General features: G+C 33.5%; 2 protein-coding genes across 4 annotated transcripts; one reads left to right on the plus strand and one right to left on the minus strand.

Annotated features, from left to right (window-relative positions):
• Window positions 1–91: 91 nt before the first annotated feature.
• On the plus strand, window positions 92–12,924 carry tpk2 (thiamin pyrophosphokinase 2). Of its 2 annotated transcripts, none has more exons than NM_001045397.1 (8): window positions 92–290; window positions 1,966–2,204; window positions 5,916–5,979; window positions 6,066–6,196; window positions 8,784–8,902; window positions 9,316–9,448; window positions 12,287–12,383; window positions 12,507–12,924. In NM_001045397.1, the coding sequence occupies exons 1-8, from the start codon at window positions 227–229 to the stop codon at window positions 12,551–12,553; spliced, it is 894 nt and encodes a 297-aa protein (NP_001038862.1). In that variant the 5' UTR covers window positions 92–226; the 3' UTR covers window positions 12,554–12,924. The 2 variants fall into 2 exon arrangements, 1 of the variants encoding a protein (NP_001038862.1); XR_015497263.1 differs by having other exon boundaries at window positions 94–290; window positions 9,316–11,563; window positions 11,638–12,383; window positions 12,507–12,739.
• Window positions 12,732–21,957, minus strand: rhoaa (ras homolog gene family, member Aa). Of its 2 annotated transcripts, none has more exons than XM_087263053.1 (5): window positions 21,888–21,957; window positions 17,269–18,800; window positions 16,380–17,220; window positions 16,163–16,293; window positions 12,732–14,458 (listed from the first exon to the last, which is right to left on the minus strand). In XM_087263053.1, the coding sequence occupies exons 3-5, from the start codon at window positions 16,411–16,413 to the stop codon at window positions 14,285–14,287; spliced, it is 339 nt and encodes a 112-aa protein (XP_087119179.1). In that variant the 5' UTR covers window positions 16,414–17,220; window positions 17,269–18,800; window positions 21,888–21,957; the 3' UTR covers window positions 12,732–14,284.
• Between the last annotated feature and the right edge of the window lie 253 nt (window positions 21,958–22,210).

Here is a 22,210-nt window from a genome sequence, read left to right on the forward strand (position 1 = left end):
GCCCTTCAAGATTCCGTCATAGTGTTTCAACCAATCAGCGCGCTGATCAAGAGACCCCGCCAGCCAATCAGCGCTCACATCAACAGAACCCGCAACAATGGAGGCGAGCATGAAGCCCGTGGGTGTGTGACAGCATGTCAACGAGAAATCAACCACAAATCCCCAAATATGATAGTACACGCTTTCGGGACGGACAATTAACGGTTACACGTGTGAAATCGACAGGATGGCTTCGTGGTCGGAGAAAATGCTACAGCTTCTGCGTCGAATGAATAACTTTCACTTACCAGGTGGGGGAGATATAAAAATCTTATGACAGAGCAATACATATGCATGTGGTACAGTATGAATGCACGTCATATATGGGTCAAATGCCGTACTGAACTGTAAATGTACACAAGACCCATTTGCAATGGTCATTTGTCAATAATGAGTTTTAGACTGTAACGTTAGTCATGACTATCAAAAACTCTTAAAATTAATGAGATTTTTAAATAGGAAACCCTAAACAGAGTAATGTTAATTTTTAAAAGTTATACACACTACTAGGTATTCAGAAATACAGTATATTGGCATTACATTGTAATAGTGGACATAACGAAATAACATTAATAACCGTGTGTTTTTAATGGTGTTGGAGGTAACACATTACAAGTAACGCAATTTGCGTAATAACATTACTTTTCTAAGTAACGAGTAAAGTAACGCATTACTTTTTAAAATTAAGCAATAATATTTAGGTTACTTGTTAAAAATAGTAATGCAAGTTACTTTTTACAGATTCATATAGTCACGGAAAACCTGAAAAAGTCATAGAATTTTGACATGGCATTTTTCAGGCCTGGAAAAGTTTTGGAAAAGTCATGGAAATTAGTTGAACAAATATCTGTTTACTTGAATTACGGCTGTGTGATATTGGAAAAATCTGATATTATGATATTTTGTATTTCTGTGATATATATTGCGAAGTGAAATTTCACCTGATTTAACAGGTTTATTTGGATTGATTGGGGGGGATTTTGTAGAGGAGTGAATCTCAAATAATACATAAAAAATCAATTATAAGTATTGATAAATAAAATATATTGAGAAGGGCAGAGGGATTCTGAAGAATTACTGATTACTCCTTTTATTTTATTATGCATAATTTTACTTGTAAACTAATTATATATTATAATTAACTAATTATTGATTTGTTTTCTTTTTTAAATATATGGATGTGTTTTGTTGTTTCCGACATCCAGAAAAAAATATATCTAAAAAATTTCTTTATAGAAAAAAGATACTCATTAAGGATAGAAACCACTTTTTATTTTTGAGTGAACTATCCCTTTAAGACTCTTTAAAAATATTGTGTTCCTTTAGACCTGGAGGAGATAAATAAACTTTATCAATATTTTATAAAGGGAATTAGGCTTTGCAAATGCTTTAAGATCCTCAAAATACACATAATTTTTTTTTTTTACATTTTTACATGCTTTAAGAACCTCAAAATGCACATAATTTATTTATTATTTATTTTTACATGCTTTATTTTTCAAAAAAATTTAAGTAAATGGCACTTTTAGAAATATGTTTTCTGAGAAAAATTGTGACTTGTTGAATACTTATTCTCCCTGCTGTATGTATGTATGTGTATATATATATATATATATATATATATATATATATATATATATATATATATATATATATATATATATATATATATATATATATATAGTATGAATACACAACAATCGGCGGTTATCATATTATTTATATTATTATGTTAAAGTATCTTTTTTGCAGCTTATGGAATCATAGTAAAATCAAATATCATGATAAAAAAGTCAATAATCATCTTAACTTAAACTTTTGATATCGTAATATGCATACGTTACCTTCATTTCTCTTCTTGCTTTATCTCTTCAGCATAGGCATGTGCATTTATTTACTTCACATCAGTGTTTTCCTTTACTTCAGGTTCCATTTTAGAGAGCTGTCTGCGTTTTGAGGTGGCTGGAGAGCAGGTTGGATGGATTTCCCCAAAAGTAGCATCAGTTCTTGGTCGTTTTCCTTCAGTCTTCAGACCATACGGGAGCGCAATTACCTTCTGCTCCAGTCTTGACACGTTTGCGAGCAGATCGGTGGCTGTGGACGAGGTCTTGCAGGAGCTCAGGAGAGAAGCTTCCTTCACCTGTCTAATAGGCTGGAGAGATGAGGTGAGACACAGTTGCACATCTTCATCCTTACTCCTTGAGCATTTACAAAGTCAGAATTATGAGCCACCTGTATATTTTCCCCATGATTTCTGTGTAATGGAAAGATGGTTTCTTAAACACATTTCTAAGCGTAATTGTTTTAATAACTAATTTATAATAACGACATGATGACAGGACATGATATTTTACTAGATATTTTTTAAGACACTAATATTCGACTTAAATTGATTTTTAAAGGCTTAACTAGGCAAGTTAGGGTTATTAGAGTTATCATTGTATAATGATAGTTTGTTCTATAGACTTTCAAAAAATTTTTTGCTAATAAATAAATAGAGAGGGCAAGACTTTCTCCAGTGGAAAAAAAAAACATTATATGAAATAATGTGAAAAATTCATTGCTCTGTTAAACATAATTTGGGAAATATTTTCAAAAGAATTTCACAGGAGGGCGAATAATTTTGACTTCAGCTGTAGGTATCTAATGCTTTCGAAGACAAACATAATGTGCACTATGCTTTAAAGCAGACATGCCCAAAGTAGGGCCTGCAGGCCAAAGTTGGCCCATTGTAACTTTTGATTTGGCCCACCATCCCATCTGAGAAGAGAGTTAGAATGATGGAGAGAGTTGGAGAAAAAATGCCTTTTACAGAGATTGATATTTCTAATTTGACGTAGCCTTTTTTTGTTTGTTTGTTTTACTTGGAAGCTACATAAAAAGCTAACTAAAAATAAATGTTGTAAATGAATCTGAGTTTTTAAAATATAAATATTGTCACTTGATGGATACAGGACTATGAAGAAGACATCAGTGAGCAAATCAAAACAAAAACTACTAGTGTAACTCCAATCTGTTATAAATGAGTTTTTATTGTAATAAGTTCATCATTGGCCTTATTCTACAATGCGGAAGTGCGCCTGTTTTCATGATTGTTTTAGAACTTCTGATTTAGTCGCCTATGGGAGAAATGACTAGGAATAATTAACGGCAGAAAACGGTCAAACTACTTGCTCTACAAATGTTTGATTAACTATACAGACCAACTAGAATAATATAATAAGGAAATATCAGTTTGCAACATCAAACAGCGAAACGAGCAGTTTTTAATGTCTAAAAATGAATGGAAGTGAATAAGACCGGAAGTCTCGAGTCAAAAAGATTGAAATGGCTGCGCCCGCTCGTCGACGAAGAATAAGGTGAATAAAAATATATTGTATAGTTAATGTAAAGCATTGTTTTCTAGTTATTTTTAAATATTATTAAATAAATAAGGAAATTATGACATATATTGGCTCACTAGTTTGGCCGAAACCCAATCAAGTTTGGTTTTTGGCCCTTCATAAGAAAACGTTTGGCCATCCCTGCTTTAAAAGGATAGTTCACCAAAAGCTGAAAATTCTGTTATCATTTGCTTGTCACAAACCTACCTTGTAGCGTATGCTGTGCCGCGGTTTTCATATCTTGCACGTTTAAGATTTGAGGTAATAACATCGCCATGATGGTCAAAGAAATCGAAACATTCTTTTCACCCCAAAGCAATTTAATAGGGCACTATAAAGGCAAAAGAACTTAATTCTTATATTTGCCAAATTTTTGCAGCCTAGGGCTATACTTCTCCCCATGTATTGTATCTTTTCTAAAACATACAGTATAGTGTAAAAGCATGTTTTCCTACAAAAAAAAACTAAAACAAAACAAATGACATTTTAATTGAACACATCACAAAAGGTACACATACAGCATCGTCCTATCTAGTATTATCTAAAAAAATGCAATGCTGAAAATCTATGGTTAAAGCACTACCCAGTGGTCAAAAGCTGCTGGCGCACATAGGTACCTCCATGGCGATGATAACAACGGCGACAGAGGGAACATTTTGAAGTGGTGACATCTGTATTTAACACAGAAGGAGAATTCTGAAAGAAATTCTGAAACCCTGTAACCACTGATTTCCATGGTATTTGTTTTTTCTACTAATAAAGTCAATGGTTACAGGTTTACAACATTATTCAATTTGATTATTGTAATAATTATTACAATTATTATCTTCCTTTAAGTTCAACAGAAAAAAGTTACTCATTAAGTATTAAAGCCACTTTTTATTTTTGAGTGAACTATCCCTTTAAGACTCATATTGTGTTCCTTTAGACCTGGAAGAGATAAATAAACTTTATTATCAATATTTTTAATACAGGGAAATATTAGGGAATTAAACTTTGCAAATACTTTAAGATTCTAAAAATACATATCTTTTTTTTTTTTTTTTTTTTACATTTTACATACTTTAAGATCCTCAAAATACAAATCATTTTTTTTAACAATGTGTTTATTGTTTTTGATTATACAAGACAGGTAACAGAAAAACACAATTCTATTTCGTCACAATTATTTCCCACCCCAACAAAAGAACATCACTCTCTTCTCCCCTATACAAATACACAGAAATCTCTTACAAGAGACAATTTAAATGCAAAACAAATATTGTTAGGTACCCAAAAACCAAGTATACATTACTGTACTTTACACATAAGTTACGTTATCCAGCAAAACAAAATGAAACACACACACACACACACACAAACAAAAAAATTTAAATAAATAAATAAAAACACTATACTTGGTTACACTTCTTGTAATAAATGACCAATATTATTGTTGTTAATGTAGTTATTAAATGGCTTCCAAATGTCTTCATATTCATTCATTTGGTTTTTAATAAAATGTTACTTTTTCAATGGCCATACACTGTGCCATGGAATTAATCCAAGTTCCAATAGATGGTGGATCAGGTCTTTTCCAGCTAAGAGCTATCATTCTTTTAGCTTGTAATATAGCATAATCTATTAATTTGCGCTGCTGAAGATTTAATTTAAGGTTCTTTGGGTATAAATGTAGCAAAATCATTTTTGCATCTAGTGGAATATTCAAGGGTACAATTATCTTTGTAATATTAATCACTTCCACCCAAAAGTCTCTAATAATGTTACAAAACATTTTTACAGATTAATTTTTAAAAGAGATAATGATGTTAAAGTTTCAAATCTTTATCAAAAGGTCCAAGATATGAAAGTTTTTTTATATGATTAAATATATTTTCAAATTAATCTGTAAAAAATGATTTTGCTTTTCAACTGTAGCTAGCACACTTAATTTTTTTTTAAACCACAGCAGCAGCATGAAAATTCAGTGTTTACACAATAAATTGCGTTAATTTTATTTTAAGTTTAAGAGTTTAAGATTGTTTATGTCATGTCAATGTCTTATTATAAATAAATACGTTGGTTTCTCAAATTTGGACTCATTTTAAATCTGTTTATGGATATTAGATTCACTTTGTTTGCTTCATGTGTAGTTTGAAAATTGTTCTTGATAAAGTATTTGCAGTTATACCATGGTAATGGCATGGTAATATGACAAGATTTTTACATTCATTATTCATGAGAATAAACATAACATTTAAAAATAAAAACAGTATATCAATTAATCAAAACTACTATATATCATAATATTTACCAGTACTGGGCTGCAGCTGGAAGGGCATCGGCTGTGTAAAACATATGCTGTAATAGTTGGCAGTTCATCTCACTGTGGCGACTCCTGATAAATAAGGGACTAAGCCGAAGGAAAATAAACGAATAAATGTATAATATGTTTATACTTCAGTTAACCATTTCAGGCCCTTTAACATTGATCAGATTGTATTTTATATTTAGCAATATGCTGTGATGCCCAGGTATTGTGACCCTCCGCTGATGTACATGGAGAGAGCAGCTACAAGTATGTTAATGAAGTATTAATCTCATGCTTGAGTTCGGCTTTGTGATGGACAAGAGCCACTTAAAGCTGTTCATGAATAAACGCAGGTCTGTTTGGAGTGAAACGGTACGGCGTCCATGTCAATGGCTACACTCGCGACTCAAGCGGCAATCTCAACATGTGGCTGGCACGGCGATCCCTGACCAAACAGACATATCCTGGGAGACTGGATAACATGGTAAATAATTCATTTAAACAGCTCATTACTAGTAGTGCTGTACCAAACAAACACCACTCGTCGGACTGCTTAAAACTATGTTTCATCTATTCATTTTTTACTCTTATTTACCAATTTATTTATAACCTAGCTTAACTTTTTTATTTTGATTTGTGTTTTTGTCAGAGGATAAGTTTGTTTTTATTTAATAAGTGAAGTTTTATTTTATTTTGTGGGGATAGTGGGAAAATAAGAAAATAAAGTCTTGAATTTTTATTATTCTGTTATATTTATGCTACTATGGGGCGTTGCAGTGGCGCAGTAGGTAGGGCTGTTGCCTCACAGGAAGAAGGTCATTTTTTCGAACCTTGGCTCAGTTGCCATTTCTGTGTGGAGTTTGCATGTTCTCCCTGCGTTCGCGTGGGTTTCCTCCGGGTGCTCCGGTTTCCCCCACAGTCCAAAGGTTGAATTGAGTAGGCTAAATTGTCCGTTGTGTATAAGTGTGTGTGTGTGTGGATGTTTCCCAGAGATGGGTTGTGGCTGGAAGGACATCCACTGCATAAAAACGTGCTGGATAAATTGGCGGTTCATTCCGCTGTGGCGACCCCAGATTAATAAAGGGAATAAGCCGACAAGAAAATGAAACGACAAGAAAATTCTCCCTATAGACTTCCATTAATACGCACGCGAATGCATCAGACCGTAAACGCAGGGTCATGCGTTAAGTTTCGCAGTTCGCTACGGTGCAGAGTTCAAGCTTGGTGAAAATAATCTTGTTTAATCTCGCCCCTTTCCTTTTCGACAGAATAACAAGAAATTAAGCTGAAAAGAAAATGAATGAATGAATGAATGACTGAATGAAATAAATACTGCTCTTTTTATTTATTTTTATAAAAATCCTGAATGATTTATGTTTTTCCACAGAAATATTAACCAGCACAATGGTTTTTAAAACAGCAATAATAAGAAATATTAACTAAGCACAAAATCGCAATACTAGAATGATTTCTAAAAGATCAGGTGATACTGTAGACTGGAGTCAATTATTAGGCAGAAAGTTTAGATTCCTCATCATGAGATTAATTAGTACTTTTAATTATATTCATAAAACATTATTTAAGAGTTTACTGTATTTTTTAATCAAATAAATGCAACGTTTTGAGCATAAGATGCTCAAAAACAAAATCTTAAGCACTCCAAACTTTTGAACAATGTATTTAAAGCAATTATATTAAAAGGTAAATTTGCTCACCATTCAAACTGTTTCTGCTAAACACAAAAGAGGAGATTTTAACTAATGTTGGAAACATTTTAGAAAATATTTTCTTTCTGTTAAAAAATAGCAAAGAACCTTAAACTGGTTTGGAACAAGTAGAGGCTGAGTAAATCAATTTTCATTTTTGGCTGAACTACTGCTTTAACATTTAAACAAAAATTAAAACTGTAATTGTGCATGTGTTTTATATGACTATTGTCAGCTTTTTTAAAAAAATTGTTTGTCTATGTAATGCCACATCAGCAACTTATGGCTATTTCTTGGCAAGATCAAAATAGACAAAAAACATATTAAATAATAACAAGTTCATAATTTAATAATAGATTATTCAAAATATTAATTAAAACATTAAATATGATTTCTCTATTTGGTATATGATGAATAGCTTAAAATTTAAGCTGGACTTTTGCCAGCTCGTGTGTAGTGGAACACAAACACCAAAAGGTGCAAATATCAATAATGAAAATGTATTTATCAGAAAATACTTTGCCTTTCCAGTAAAATTTATTTTTAGAGATATTGTAATAAAGGAGTTGTCCAACACTTATGTTCCTTTTTTATGAGAACAATTGTGTACCTTCATTTCAATTGTACCATAAAAGATACAGAACAGTATCATAAGAAGTTATTTCTGTACCATATAAGGTACAATCTTTACAAAGGTACAAAACTGCTCCTTAAGGAACATCATTTGTACTAACCTTTTTTCTGAGAGTGTGGGGATTAGAGCTGCACAATATATCATTTCAGCATCGAAACTGCAATGCGAGCATACACATCAGTCACATCACAAAGGTATGCAATGTCCAGTCCGAATTATAGTTGACCAGGAGCTACAGAATTGCATTTAATCACTGTATTTATATAGAATTTATATGATTTATACAAAAATTAATAAATAAATAAACATTTCTTTTTGTTTCTAGTCCAAATATCTACATTTCAAACCGAAAACAAGGTTATTTCACTTACCATACTGGCAGGTAATTTACTTAAAACTTTATTTTTGCTTTGTGATTATTCAATTTCTGCACCCGAATACTCCTAGACTCGTCAAATAGAGCGATTCAAACCATCTTGTGAAATTGTATTAATATCGCAATATTTATCGCGGAAAAATAAAATATTGCCGTATCAGATTTTTGTAATATCGTGCAGCACTACTGGGGACACATTTTTAAAAACATCCATCAAAGTGCTTTCAGTTTAAAACAGCTTTTAGAAGTACACTAATATATACGTGATCTCAAAGCTAATCAGCAGAAGACTAAAATCCACAAATCTGCTCTTTGGACTTAATGGGGTCTTTAAAGGATTTGATTTCTCACCCAGGCGGCTGGAGGACTGGCAGCAGGCTGTAGCGTAAGGCATACCATGGTAAAAGAGTGTGAAGAGGAGGCCTGCATCCCTCCAGGCCTGGCAGAGCAAGCGCGTCCTGTGGGTACAGTAAGGTGCATAATCCTTCTTTTCATTTCCATGCCACTATTCAGCTTCAGCAAAACTGCAAGCTATTACGAAGCACAAAAGCAATTGGGAGCTGGTGATTTCTATAAGGTTAAAGATGCATGTTGCTGTTGTTTTCTGTTTAGAGATACAAACTCTCTCAACTGCATTTCAAGAGAGAATGATTAACACAGCAGAAAGGCCAGAAATAGCTTCCAGCTGGCAGGTTTCCAGGGAAATATTATGTTCGCTCAAATGAGGATGACCAGGATTGGAGTTTAAGCGTCAGTGTGATCAAAGACACGCAAATGCCTGGATCATTTCTGCCTGGAAACTGTTTTACTATGTTTAGCTAAATTAAAAGACATTTCACAATCTGGAATCTTCTTTTCATGCCTCTCTCTGTCTCTTTTCTGTGCAGCTACACCTACGAAGATGATGAAGGAATATTTCCGGAGTGTCAGTTCGTCTTTGATTTAGAGCTGCCTCTCAATTTTCAGCCTCACATTGGAGACGGAGAAGTGCAAGCGTTTTACTACTATCCAATAGAGAAGGTGAAGGCAACTATTGATTATAAATCAGTGTGTGAATCACTCTTTATGCTCACCAAGGCTACATTCATTTGATGGAAAACAATTTTTCAAGAAAGAATCCTTAAAGATGCAGCATGTTAGTTTGACACCCAGTGGTTCAACTAGGTATTGCACTCCTGGTTCAAAAATGCACTGAAGGTTGCCAGATTGATGACACCAACAGGAGTGTGCCTGATTTGCCAAAAGTCTGATTTAAGTCGTGTGCTAAATAAAAGAAACAGCACGCAATAGAAGAAATATTCTCCATATTTAAAGAAGTTTTTGTTCTAATCAACACCTGAAATTTATATTTTAGAAATGGCTTCTATTTTTTGCAGCTGAACAACAGGATAAACTCACAATAATCACCCCATGTGCTTTATTCAGTGTTGAATGCTAATAATGTGAGTTTGAATGCCATTTTACATCACATTCATTGCCATATACTGAAAGCAGCAGCAGATAGTTCACCTCAGATCTTGAAAATATAATAAACCGTTTGAAATATCCGGGTGCTTTCATACTAGCACCTTTGGTCGCCACCGAGGTTCGTTTGACGTCAGTGTATGGTACGTTTAGCTAGCGTGATTTTTCTTCTGAAACCGGGTGCGCACCTGTAAACTGTACCCGAGTCCGCCTGAAAGGTGGTTTGGGGTACAGTTCACGTAAACTCTGGTCCGGTTCACTTCTGCTACGACTGCAATCGTATCAAATGAAGAAAGTGAACCTCAAACTGTTCAACAAACTATCATTTTCATAATGTTCATTCGTGTGTGTGTGTGTCTGTGTATCACGTACTGTACATTGGTGAAAAGCGAGACTGAGCCAGGGTCTGGCTCAAAACACAGTAGCCCCTTCACACATACAGACCTTTCCGGAAAATTGACGGCAGTTTTCCGGAAAGGTCTGTATATGTGAACAGCAATTTTGTTCGGGCAATTTTCCCTAAAAAGATGTTGTAACATTACGGTAATTTGCTGGAATGCTGCGCTGTGTGTACGCAAAGGGAAGATAGAATGCGCTGACGTAAGGCGTCTACTTTAGCCAATCAGAACACTCCGAATAGCCTTTGAATAATTTCCAGACACAATTAGCTACTAGATGTTAGTCAGACAACATTTCTATGTTCCTTCTTAATGCCAGCTGTGTAAAAAAAAAAGATCGATAAAATGCTTATGATAAACTGTTGTTTGTTTACCTCTAAGTTCTGACCCGTGTGTATGTGAAGCAGCCGGTGAGCGCCGCCAGCACACACATGTAATTAGTAAATCTCAACATGCGAAAGTGTTCCTCCATATGTTTTCATCGAAGTTGTTCACAATACTTATCCATCTACAGAGTGTGTAATGTAGTCAATATTTACAAATACATGCGCAGCTGTTTGGAGGTTATTTCTGGTTAATGATTTTAGTTTTGGAATGGATGTGTGAATGGTCTTTTCCGGAAAAATTCTGTAACATCCTTACCTGTGTCAACAGCGCTTTTTAAAAATTCACCGTAAAAGTCGTTCTGGACATTTTCCGGATATTTACCGGTATCACTGTGTAAAAGGGGCTACAGATTATGTCTGCTTGTCTCCTCCAAAAACAGCTTCTGCAGACATCGCGTTATGTTCAGAACGTTTATAATATTTTTGCGGCAGATAGACGTGAGCCGCTTTCTGTATGTCCAAAACCAAAAGATTCAGTAAAAGCAAAATGACCGCGATGTACAGACGTCTTCCCTTTTTGCTGCTTTGCTTTCGTGTCCGTCACCTAGCAACAACCGTACACACAACAGCAGCTCGATGACGCAAGCGTACCGGGGTTCAGAAGAAAAAAAGACAGTGTGAACACAAACCAACCAAGAGAGTGGAAAGGGGGGTCAATCGAACTTGCATACGGTCTTGGCAATTGAACCAAGTGTGAAAGCACCCTCAGTTATCCAGCAGGTACATATAATGATGTTAAAGAGGTTTAATGAGTATTAATTAGTCTATAAACCTTACCATTTCGTTGGAGTGCAGTGAGGGCACTATTCACTATTCATAGTACACTCTCAGAAATATCGGTTCAGGAGCTGTCACTGGGGTAGTACCTTTTCAAAAGGTACATATGTGTACCTGAAGGGTCCATAATGGTACCTCAAAGATACTTTCTAGGTACATTTGGGTACTAATATGCACCTTTGAGGTACCATTGTGGACTCTTTGGAGAGTGTAGGAACAAATATCTATTATGGAAGTCAGTGGCTGCTGTTTTCTACATTCATTAAAATATCTTCTTTTGTGTTCAACAGAACAGTTGAAGACAACTGGAGGATGAAGGAATGATGACAAAAGTTTAATTTTTTAATGAACTATCACGCAGCTCAACCTTTTTTGAGCATTGATGCTTATAACTGTCCGCTTGTTAGGTTGTGACTTATGAAACACTGTTTCCGGGTACAAGCCACTACTACTACGTGTGTGACGTCACACTTAGCAAGTGGATTATGGACCATAGTGTTTGTTTTTCCTACTATGAAAGTCAATGGTTATAGGTTTTCATCTTTTTTTTTTTTTTTTTTTTTTTTGCTCAACACAATAAATATACGCGTAAATGTTAGGAACTACTAAAAGGTGAATAAATAATACATTTTATTTATTTAATTATCGCTAATTTAACTTTAAGAGCATTAAAATATTATTATTCCAAACATTTAACCCAAAGACCAAACGGTATTTAACCTAATCTGTAGAAAATGTATACGACATCAACATAACTATAAATAAATAGTGACATGGCAAAATGTGTGCACTTTCCTAACCTTACCCCATTTTCTGCTGTGATGTTTTCTCAGGTTAAAGATCTTCTGGTCAGTGAGGAGTTTAAGCCAAACTGTGCCATGGTGGTTCTGGATTTCCTCATCAGACACGCCATTATCGAGCCAGACTCAGGTTTGTTGTACACTGGAGAATCACATAGTAGAATTTGATAGTGTTATCTATGCAGTTTTGCATTTAAACGAAAGAAAAAAAATCGAACATGAAGGCTGTAACTTACGTTTCATGTCATTTCAGAGCCATATTATCACGAATTTGTGGCTGGTTTGCACAGATCACTGTGAAGACTGACTGGTGGTGCTAAGACCTGTGTGAACCTTCTACAGTGTGGAATTTCTATCTTTTACCTCGACTTTAAAAAAATGTAAGCATGTGAAGCTGACGACCGTGTCGAGCTGGTGAAGAAATGAGGTAATTTATGCAAACGTCATCCGAAGAAGAAACACAAAATAAAGACCCATGCAAAGTTACCCTATAAGAATTTATTTTTTCAGTACAATTCAAATGAGTCTGTGGAAATCCAAAGATGCACTGGTATACAAAAGATAATTGACGCATCAAAGGCTTTTTCTCTTACAATGAAATGCAGAATCTCTTCTAAGAAATGACTTGCATTTAATAATATGGCATTAAACAGCTCTCTCTCTCTCTCTCAGTCACATTTTTACTATCTTTTGTCCTTCTTTATTTCAATTCTAAGATACTAGAATTTGTAAAATATGCAAAAATGATATAGTATAAGCCAGTAGAATTTCACAAAACAAAAAAACATAAAAAATGCACAGTACTGGAGAAGAAAGAGGGGAATAATAAAAAGACATGGAGTGAAAATGGAGGGAGCTTCTCATTTATACAGTGAGATAAACATATATTTGATTTCTGCACACCAAATAAAAGCCTGTCATGCAGGCAAAGAGTAATACGGGGTAAATTACATTACTGTCACCTATGATAAAAACGTATCTATATATATATAAATATATATATAGCCAAAATCAAACAGTGTCTGACAGTCAACATACAGAGCTGCAGTTCTGCTTGGAGCTCCACGAAGGCTGATTAACCCAAAATTGTTTTTGTTTTTTTTTTAATTACAATACATGAGCAAGCACATAAAATACTCACAAAAAGGTGAATTAGTATGATCATTGCTTAATGCATCTTACTTAGAATTTTATAGGCAAATGGCAACAAAGTACAAGATATACTTAACTGGAATAAAGAATTGTAAGACTACCACTACTTTCAGCTACTTTAAACCAGCGATTAAACCGTCGATTCTGCGACAGGACAGGAGGGCACAGAGGAACCAGTTGTGTTATCAAACAGTATTAGCGTGTTAATGCAAGAAAAAAAATGTATATATATCAGAAAATCAGTCATGAATGTTTTACATAAGACGGCACTGGGTTCCTGGGAGGTTTCTAAGGTAGTCAACTAGAGTATTACATTGTGCGCCAATGTCTTGATCCAAAAAAACAACTCCCCGCTTGACATGTAGCATAAGCGATGTAGGGTAGTAACTAATGCCTTTTACACCCTGAATAATGCACTTACTGCCAAAAAAGGAATCTATTTTTTTAGACCAAGTTCTTGCTTACAGTGCTGATCTTCTAATCAAAGGGGCCAAAGAATACATGGCATTTAATCCCACCTCGAACGCAATCACTGTGAACCCACGTCAATCTTTACTCTACAAATACGCTATCCTTGCTCTGTGATCAATCAGTCTGAAGGCTTTAAGGTCAACTAATCTTGATTTGAAAGAGGACTGATGGCCTTTTGTGAAATGTTTAAGTCCCTTTTGTTTGCCGGTGCAGCTGTCCCTACTATCTTCTGTAGTTTCCTTTGGCCTGGATTGAAAATGACCCTCCCTGAACCCCCGAGTACATAATTAACACTAGGGGCTGTTTCTTCCCTCTATTTGCGAACTTTTAGAGCTCTTTCATTTTCCTTGGCCGTGTTTGGTTACCCCTTTTCCCTCCCTCGTTCTTCTCATTTTTCTCTTGTGTTCTCTATAGCAAAGCGCAGGCATTCTTCTTGCCACGTTTCTTGGCTTGGAGCGCCGCTCTTGTGGCCATTTCAAACACTTCCCTCACGCCCTCCTTAGTTTTAGCTGAACACTCAAGGTAGCCGAAGGCATTGATGCGATTAGCCATGTCTCGTCCCTCCTCTGGTTTAACTGGTTCCTGTTCAGAAAGCAAACCATTTACAGGGCATTAGTACACTTCAATAACTCTAAACAATTAAATAACATTACAAAACAGTGCAACAACCATTTCTTAGTAGTTTTTTCTGCATGTATCTATGCGTGTATGTGTGAAGTATAGTATATTATGTATTTAATATATGCATTTATATATGCACAATATATATTTAAGTACAGTTTGATGGCAAAATTATTAACCTTTTATTATTTTTCAATTATTTATCAAGTGACGTTTAACAGCAAGGACATTTTCACAGTATTTCCTATTATATTTTATCTTCTGGACAAGTTTTTTTCTTTTAGTTTGGCTGGAGTAAAACTTAACTTGGAGCCCACTTAAGAAATAAAATATTTTTAGATTGACTATAGAACAAACTACTGTTGTCCTAATAGAACTTGTATAGTTAACTTAAATAATCTAGTTAAGCCATTTAATTGCTCTTTATATAGAATACTATTGTCTTACAAAATAACTGTAAAATACTGTAATATATAAGTTAATAAAATGATTGTTTAAATATTATAAAAAATAAGAATATATAACTAGTCTCACACTTATCCTATATTTTCTGTATATGGGGTATCTACAGTAATCAGAAAGTGAATCCAATAACTTTTAAGACATTTTTAAGACTCTTTCGATACAATTTAAGACCTAATCAACACTTAAGGTTTTAATCGGTGCAGTATATATACTAAATACTAATGGTAAGAAACTAATCCTAAGCTAAATATTTTCATATACTAAATAAAAAGGCTAATAGGTTGCACCTATAGTGTTTCACTGTTTACTGCAGTAAGCAAAGCAAAATTCTTTATATAAAAACTTTAGTATACTGTTACACAATTTAATACCTTGTAAAATAGCATTTAGGCTTTTAAATACTTTTTAAGAGCCTTAATCTTTAATACTTTTAACAACCACGTAAATACCCTCTAATAATATGAAATTTATTAAAAATAAGATTTTGCTCTGGGGTAAGATGGAGGAGGCATTAGAGATGAATACAAAGGATCCCGATGAACTCTAGAAGTCCTGCAAGAACGCTTTCTTTGTCATTCCAGATGACTTTATTAATAAGTTATCTGAGTCATTGCAGAGATGTATGGATGCAGTCCTCCAAGCTCATGGGAGTCATAAACAATATTAATTCTTTTTCCACTGCACCATGACTTTATATTCTATACTGTACATTATTTCTGTTAAGAGACAAGACTTTTGTCTTAGCAAAGTCAGACCTTACTGTCCTAATTAAATAATTAAAAGTCAAGGCATGATCATATTTTATTTTGGTAAAATAAGCACAATCTAAGGGCCTTTGCCTATCATATAAGCAACTTCTAATACCTAATGATCAACAAGAAGTCAAGTTATAATTTGCTGTTCCTATACTTAACTGTTCCTAACTTGGATAGGCGACAAGACTTTTGTCAGGTAGTGTACACTTCTGTCATTTTAAACATAATTTAAGGATATATTCTGCATTCTAATCCCTATAGAGCATGTCACGTGAGTAATAAATGCAATAAATACTGTTGCCATGTGCTCAAAAACCATTGCCACACTGTCGGTATGTCCTACTGTGATATTAATTAAACAATATTTAATTTAGTATTAAACCTCTTTTAATTAATCCATTCGTTAAAATATACAAAAGTTTGAAAGTATTGAAAGCTCACAAACCTGTTTCATCTTCTGCAGCTCCCGTCGAGTGTGCTCGTCATTCCGTAAATCTTTTTTATTACCCACCAGTATTATTGGAACATTAGGGCAGAAATGTTTTACTTCTGGCGTCCATTTCTCTGGAATGTTCTCTGCATGAGTATAAGATGGTTTTCAATAAAGTGATCACAGCAGTTCAGTCTTGGCCTTATATAAATGAATATTAAAGATATCTCACCCAAACTGTCAGGACTGTCTATGGAAAAGCACATAAGGATGACGTCAGTGTCTGGGTAGGACAGGGGCCTCAGCCTGTCGTAGTCCTCTTGGCCAGCTGTATCCCATAGAGCCAGTTCCACCTGACAACATCACAAATGAAATAAAATATCACAGGGTTTCTACAGGTTTCACCAACTTAAATCTAAATTTACGGATTTGTTTGAAATATCCTAGTTAGAAAGGATTTTTACTTGACCTATCAAAAAAATTAAAATGAATACATTCAATAATACAATAATAATAATTTAGTTTGAATATGTTTTGTATTCATTTTCAAATATATCCATTTACAAACCCTATTACCCTTACCAAGAATATAACAAAACGTAGCTTTCAATTACTTCAGTCTACAATAGTAATTATTTAATAATGAAAAAATATATAGGTCAAGTCAGTATTCTCAGCAGTAAATAAATGAAGAATTTAAGCAAATGTTACTGTAAGGAAAGTATTTAGATGCTATTTTTTTTAAATGAAAAGTTAAAAGTTTTATTGTGATGGACTGTTGGTGATTGTATAGGTGTTAATGGCCAGATTGGGCAGCTATACATGAACAAAGAAAATACCTGTTAAAAAAAGATTTAAGACTTACAACACAATATTTCTGTAGAATTAAGACTTTTTAAGGCCTAAAATTTAGCTTTTGAGATTTAAGACTGCAAGTACCCTGTAATATATTCAGCATAGTTTTATTCTGTGAAAAAATTTGACTGTATTGAGCTTGATTTGAGAATGATGCAAAAATCAGAATATTTTAGAGTCTTGGTTACATGAAACTGTTTTCAATCAAACTCAAAAAACTTTTTTATACATTTTAGGACAGCGCACAAACAGATTTCAAATTGCACTTTTTATCATACTATTTTATTAAATACAAAAAAAAAATACAACTTGTCTTGAAAACAATGTCAGGTGCTTTGTGTCACAAATGTGAGTATTTGATTACAGAATTCTATTCCTAAGTAATTTTTTTTCTAAAATTCTACTTGCATTTTATATGTATTGTGACACTAGTGTTCAAAGGTTTGGGGTCAGTAATGGATTATGAACTTATTCTAGCATGGGCAAATAAAACTGTTTAAAGTTCACAGACATTTACATTATAACTATAATATAATTAAAAATAAATTATGTTGTTTTGATCTTCCCTCTTTAAAGGTTTTAGAAAAAAGGTATGAGGGTTTCTGCAAAGCCTTAACACTGATAAAGGCTGGAATATACGTCTGCTAAAAAATTTAGCTTTGTGTTATGGTAATAAATAACATTTTAACATGAATTAGTGCTGTAAAAATATAGTGATTAATCACATCCAAAATAAAAGCTTGCATTTAAATAATGTATACATACAGTTGAAGTCAGAGTTAATAAACCATCTTCGAACTTCATTTCTTTTTTAAATATTTCTTGTTGATGTTTAACAGAGCAAAGAAATTTTTATGGTATGTCTGATATTTTTTCTTCTGGAGTAAGTCTTATTTGTTTTATTTCATCTAGAATAAAAGCAGTTTTTATTATTTTTTTGTAAACATTTTGAGGCCAAAATTATTAGCCCCTTTAAGCTGTATTTTTTCGTCAGTCTACAACAAACCATCATTATACAATAACTTGCCTATTTACCCTAACCTGCCTAATTAACCTAATTAACCTAGTTAAGCCTATAAGTTGCCCTTTAAGCTATATGTAAGTGTCTTGAAAAATATCTAGTCAAATATTATATACTGTCATCATGGCAAAGATAAAATAAATCAGTTATTAGAGATGAGTTATTAAAACTATTATGTTTAGAAATGAGTTCTCTCCTTTAAACAGAAATTGGAGGAAAAAAAAAAACTTTTCACATTTTTCACAGCCTGTTTCATTTTCAATTTTTTCTCATCCGACTTTGGTTATGTATAGTTATTTCACTTGAAAGGCAATGAATAAAACCTTTCCGTCACTATAAATGTAAAATAATTGAGCCTACCAACAAGAGCAAATTTTAGAAGAAAATATCAAATGGCTTTTTGAGGGTTTTAGTTACTCATATTTCACAGATACACACAATGTTGTTAGCACAATTACAATAAAACATATTCATTAATGATAAACCATGCATAAAAAATACAAAAGGAAGAACACTATTAAAATGTTTGTGAACAATCTGAGGAAGTTACTTTTTGCAAAAGTTCACATTGTTACAAGAGAGATGGTGATTGTGGGATGGCCGTTTAAGAGATAATCTCACCTGTTTTGAATCCACCTCAATGTCAGCGACATAGTTCTCAAACACTGTGGGAACGTAAACCTCAGGAAACTGGTCTTTACTGAAAACGATGAGTAAACACGTCTTTCCACAGGCTCCATCTCCAACGATTACAAGCTTCTTACGAATCGCAGCCATCTGTCACACAAAATGCAAAGATCAGCCAATAATTACAGGAGGCAGGTGGAAATTGTTCCTACTCTAGAATTGGAAACCATTTTTATTACATAAATCCAAACAGTCTGTCAATGCATGTGGCCAAGATGAAAACGTTCATATGGAAAAATAATTCTGGAAATACTCATGATGTTATTTAGTGGGATACCCCTGCATTTTACATCAATAACAAGCTGTATATACTGTGCTCAGTATATGCAAGTAAACCCCTCACAAATCTATCTTTAAATCCATATTTTTAAAAGACATACAATATTATATTTGTACTTTAGATTAGTCAGTACTGAAGCCAAATCTGGAGCTTATTTAACAAAATAACTTATGATAACGGTCCAAAAACAAGTACACCCAAAATGATGTTATAGAAAAATATTAAATACAAATTTAAAACAGAAGAAAAAAATCAAGAGAAGCAAAACAATGGAAAAATGTAGTTGAATTTTTTAGGTTGTAGTTTTTTTTTGTTTGTTTTTTTTTGCAATATTTTACTTGAATTTAATTGTATTATCTTCCAATTTCTAAATATGTTTGACAACTAAATTATTATTTTAATAAATATATCCGTTTACTAAATGTTTTGTTAAAATGCATCAAAATACATTGTCTATATTCACTGAGAAATGGATAAAAAGATTCATTTTCAAAATGGGCTGTACTCAATTATGCTGAGCACTGTATAATCTCATGAATGCAAGCATCTGATAATAAGAGCCAGTTATATAGTTGGTTTGTTTGTAAAATGGCCTTGATAAAAAATAATACACAGTGAAGCTTCCAAACAAGTGTTTAAATCACCAACATCCTAAACAATCTAAATATCCGGATCACAGTTTTAGTATATTATTCAGAATCCATTCAACTGTAAGCATAACTGAATATCACTTGCTATCATTTTATAAAAGCCAGTTATAAGCTTTTATGTGAGTCTTAGTGGGTTTGTTAGAAACAAAAGAGAACAGTATGAATTACATTTTAAGGCAGAGCAAGAAATTTTTATTTATTAAGGTTTTAAAGAGTTTTTAAGCTCTTGTTGTTTTATTTTTGTATAAATGGCAACTCTTTTTTTTACTTTATTAAACATTGCTGAGTGATTACATATAATCTGAATCAAAATAATATTCTAAAAAAAATATTCAATTGTCGATTAATTAAATTTCAACTTGTTTACAATTAAAGAACGATTATTAAATGTATTTATTTTTTTTTCCTCATAGATCATTGATTTTACTGATTCACTGGTTTTGTACAGTAAATGTGCTCACATTACAAGTCAGAGATTTCTGAATGAAGGGTGCATTACCTGATTTTAAAATAATTGAAAGAAACACACACTATCTACTATCTATGATTATTTATTGAACATCAATGTTGAACAACTAAAATTAAAACACAAACTGCCTAAAATGAACAGGCACCTTTTCTCCTTATAAAAAAGTGAAAATAAATAATTTACATTGCAGAAAAAAAATGTATTTCAATGTTTTTCATATTAAAAGTAGAAAACAAGCAGCATCGCTTCTAAATAAAATAACCTGTATAACCTTCTGTATATCCTGTAAATAGTATTTTGAACAGTGTATTTCTTGAATCTTCAGTAAACAGATATTTTGTAAATAATAATAATTTTATTGTAATAAAAAATATGCCGTCTTAAAGCATCTCGGACACAGCTTCCAATCATCATCTATGTAGTGCAAACTTGTGGTTACATTTTGAAAGGTGCACGGGTATGCAACCGCATGAAGGCTGTGCCAGATAACACCCGTGCGTTCAATACAGAAGTATAAATTAGCCTTAACAGAGCGGGGTCACATGACTCCACACGTGGTAGGGGAAGTAATTGAAAAAAATTGACCTGGAAATTTTTTTATCGATTATTGGTTCTGAATGTCGATGACTTTGATTAATCACTTAGCCCTACTCATAATGAAATACCTTTTACGATGATTACATTATTATTATTTACACTAGTAACCCCATTATGTGGTAAAAAAGTACTTATATTTTATTTTAATAGTTAATCTGATAAATTACCAATTTTATTAAATTAACTACATTAAGAAACTGAATACAAATATCAACATATAATTTGTAATCTACAACATGTAATTTGTAATATAATCAGTAATGGGCTGCAATTACAAAGTAATCTACCAATCACTCTTTAATAATCAAACATCAATTCAATTATTTATAAGCTTAATTGCATATTGTCCAATAATAACAGGTAATTCTGTCTAATTTAGTATTTTAAATTAAAAACTAACAATGCACTTTGTTTTGATCTCTTCCCCTGTGTCTATATCAATTTCTGAGACATTTCAATAATTTGTACATTTGGTTCTTGTGTCATTTCAGCATTGCAGCATCAACACACACAGCTCCCAGATGCTGTCACAACACACCGCACCCTACTCAATACACTGATCAATGCCAGCAAAACACACACCAATGCAATTCACATTCATTTACTCTCACTACAATTACATCCGCCTGAAGACTGGTCAAGAAGAAGACAAGTGACCACTATTGTAGATTAGCATAACATTTAGCATGTAGTTTACTTAACAAGACCGGAGGCATTAAGCAGCTGTTTAAACGTCTGTATATTGTGGTAGTGTATAACCTAGAGGTGTAGACTAGAACAGCCGCATGTCTGCGCCAAACTGGATCAGTCCCCGGTTTACTCCCTATGCTAACTGGGACGCTTCCTCTCACGCCCTAATAAGTGTGAAATGAGCCTCGTTTAAGGATAGATTCGACATGGTCCACAAGTCAGCACTTGTATTAAACTTTCCAGACCTGTTAGACTCGCAATGGTAGGAGTTTAATGCGAATATCAACTCGTATTCGGCATATTGTTGTTCGTCCGTTTCCGTCATCACACTTAGCCTATTAGCATTGAGCTAGCCACCTATAAACGGCACCTTTTAACTCACTTAAGCGCTTTTTAAAAATGCTGGTCATCGGTATTCGGGGTACAACATATATTAAACTCATAAACTTATTGATGCTAAGTTCCAGAGGTGTTTATGTGCGTGTATTTACCGTTTTCGTTTCAGATGTCCTCGCTTTCTTTATCTTTTCCTGTACGACCCCAAGGCCCCGCCCCGCAGACGGTGCCACGCCGCTAGGACACGCCCACTCGTACTTGTTTCGCACCAATCAGAGGCAGAGAGAATGCAATGACGTTTATGAGAACAGCAATAGTTAAGTTATAGATAGATAGATAGATAGATAGATAGATAGATAGATAGATAGATAGATAGATAGATAGATAGATAGATAGATAGATAGATAGATAGATAGATAGATAGATAGATAGATAGATAGATAGATAGAGATAGATAGATAGATAGATAGATAGATAG

This window comes from Danio rerio, chromosome 8 (assembly GCF_052040795.2).
Source record: "Danio rerio strain M-AB ecotype USA chromosome 8, GRCz13ab, whole genome shotgun sequence".
Classification (NCBI taxonomy): Eukaryota; Metazoa; Chordata; class Actinopteri; order Cypriniformes; family Danionidae; genus Danio; species Danio rerio.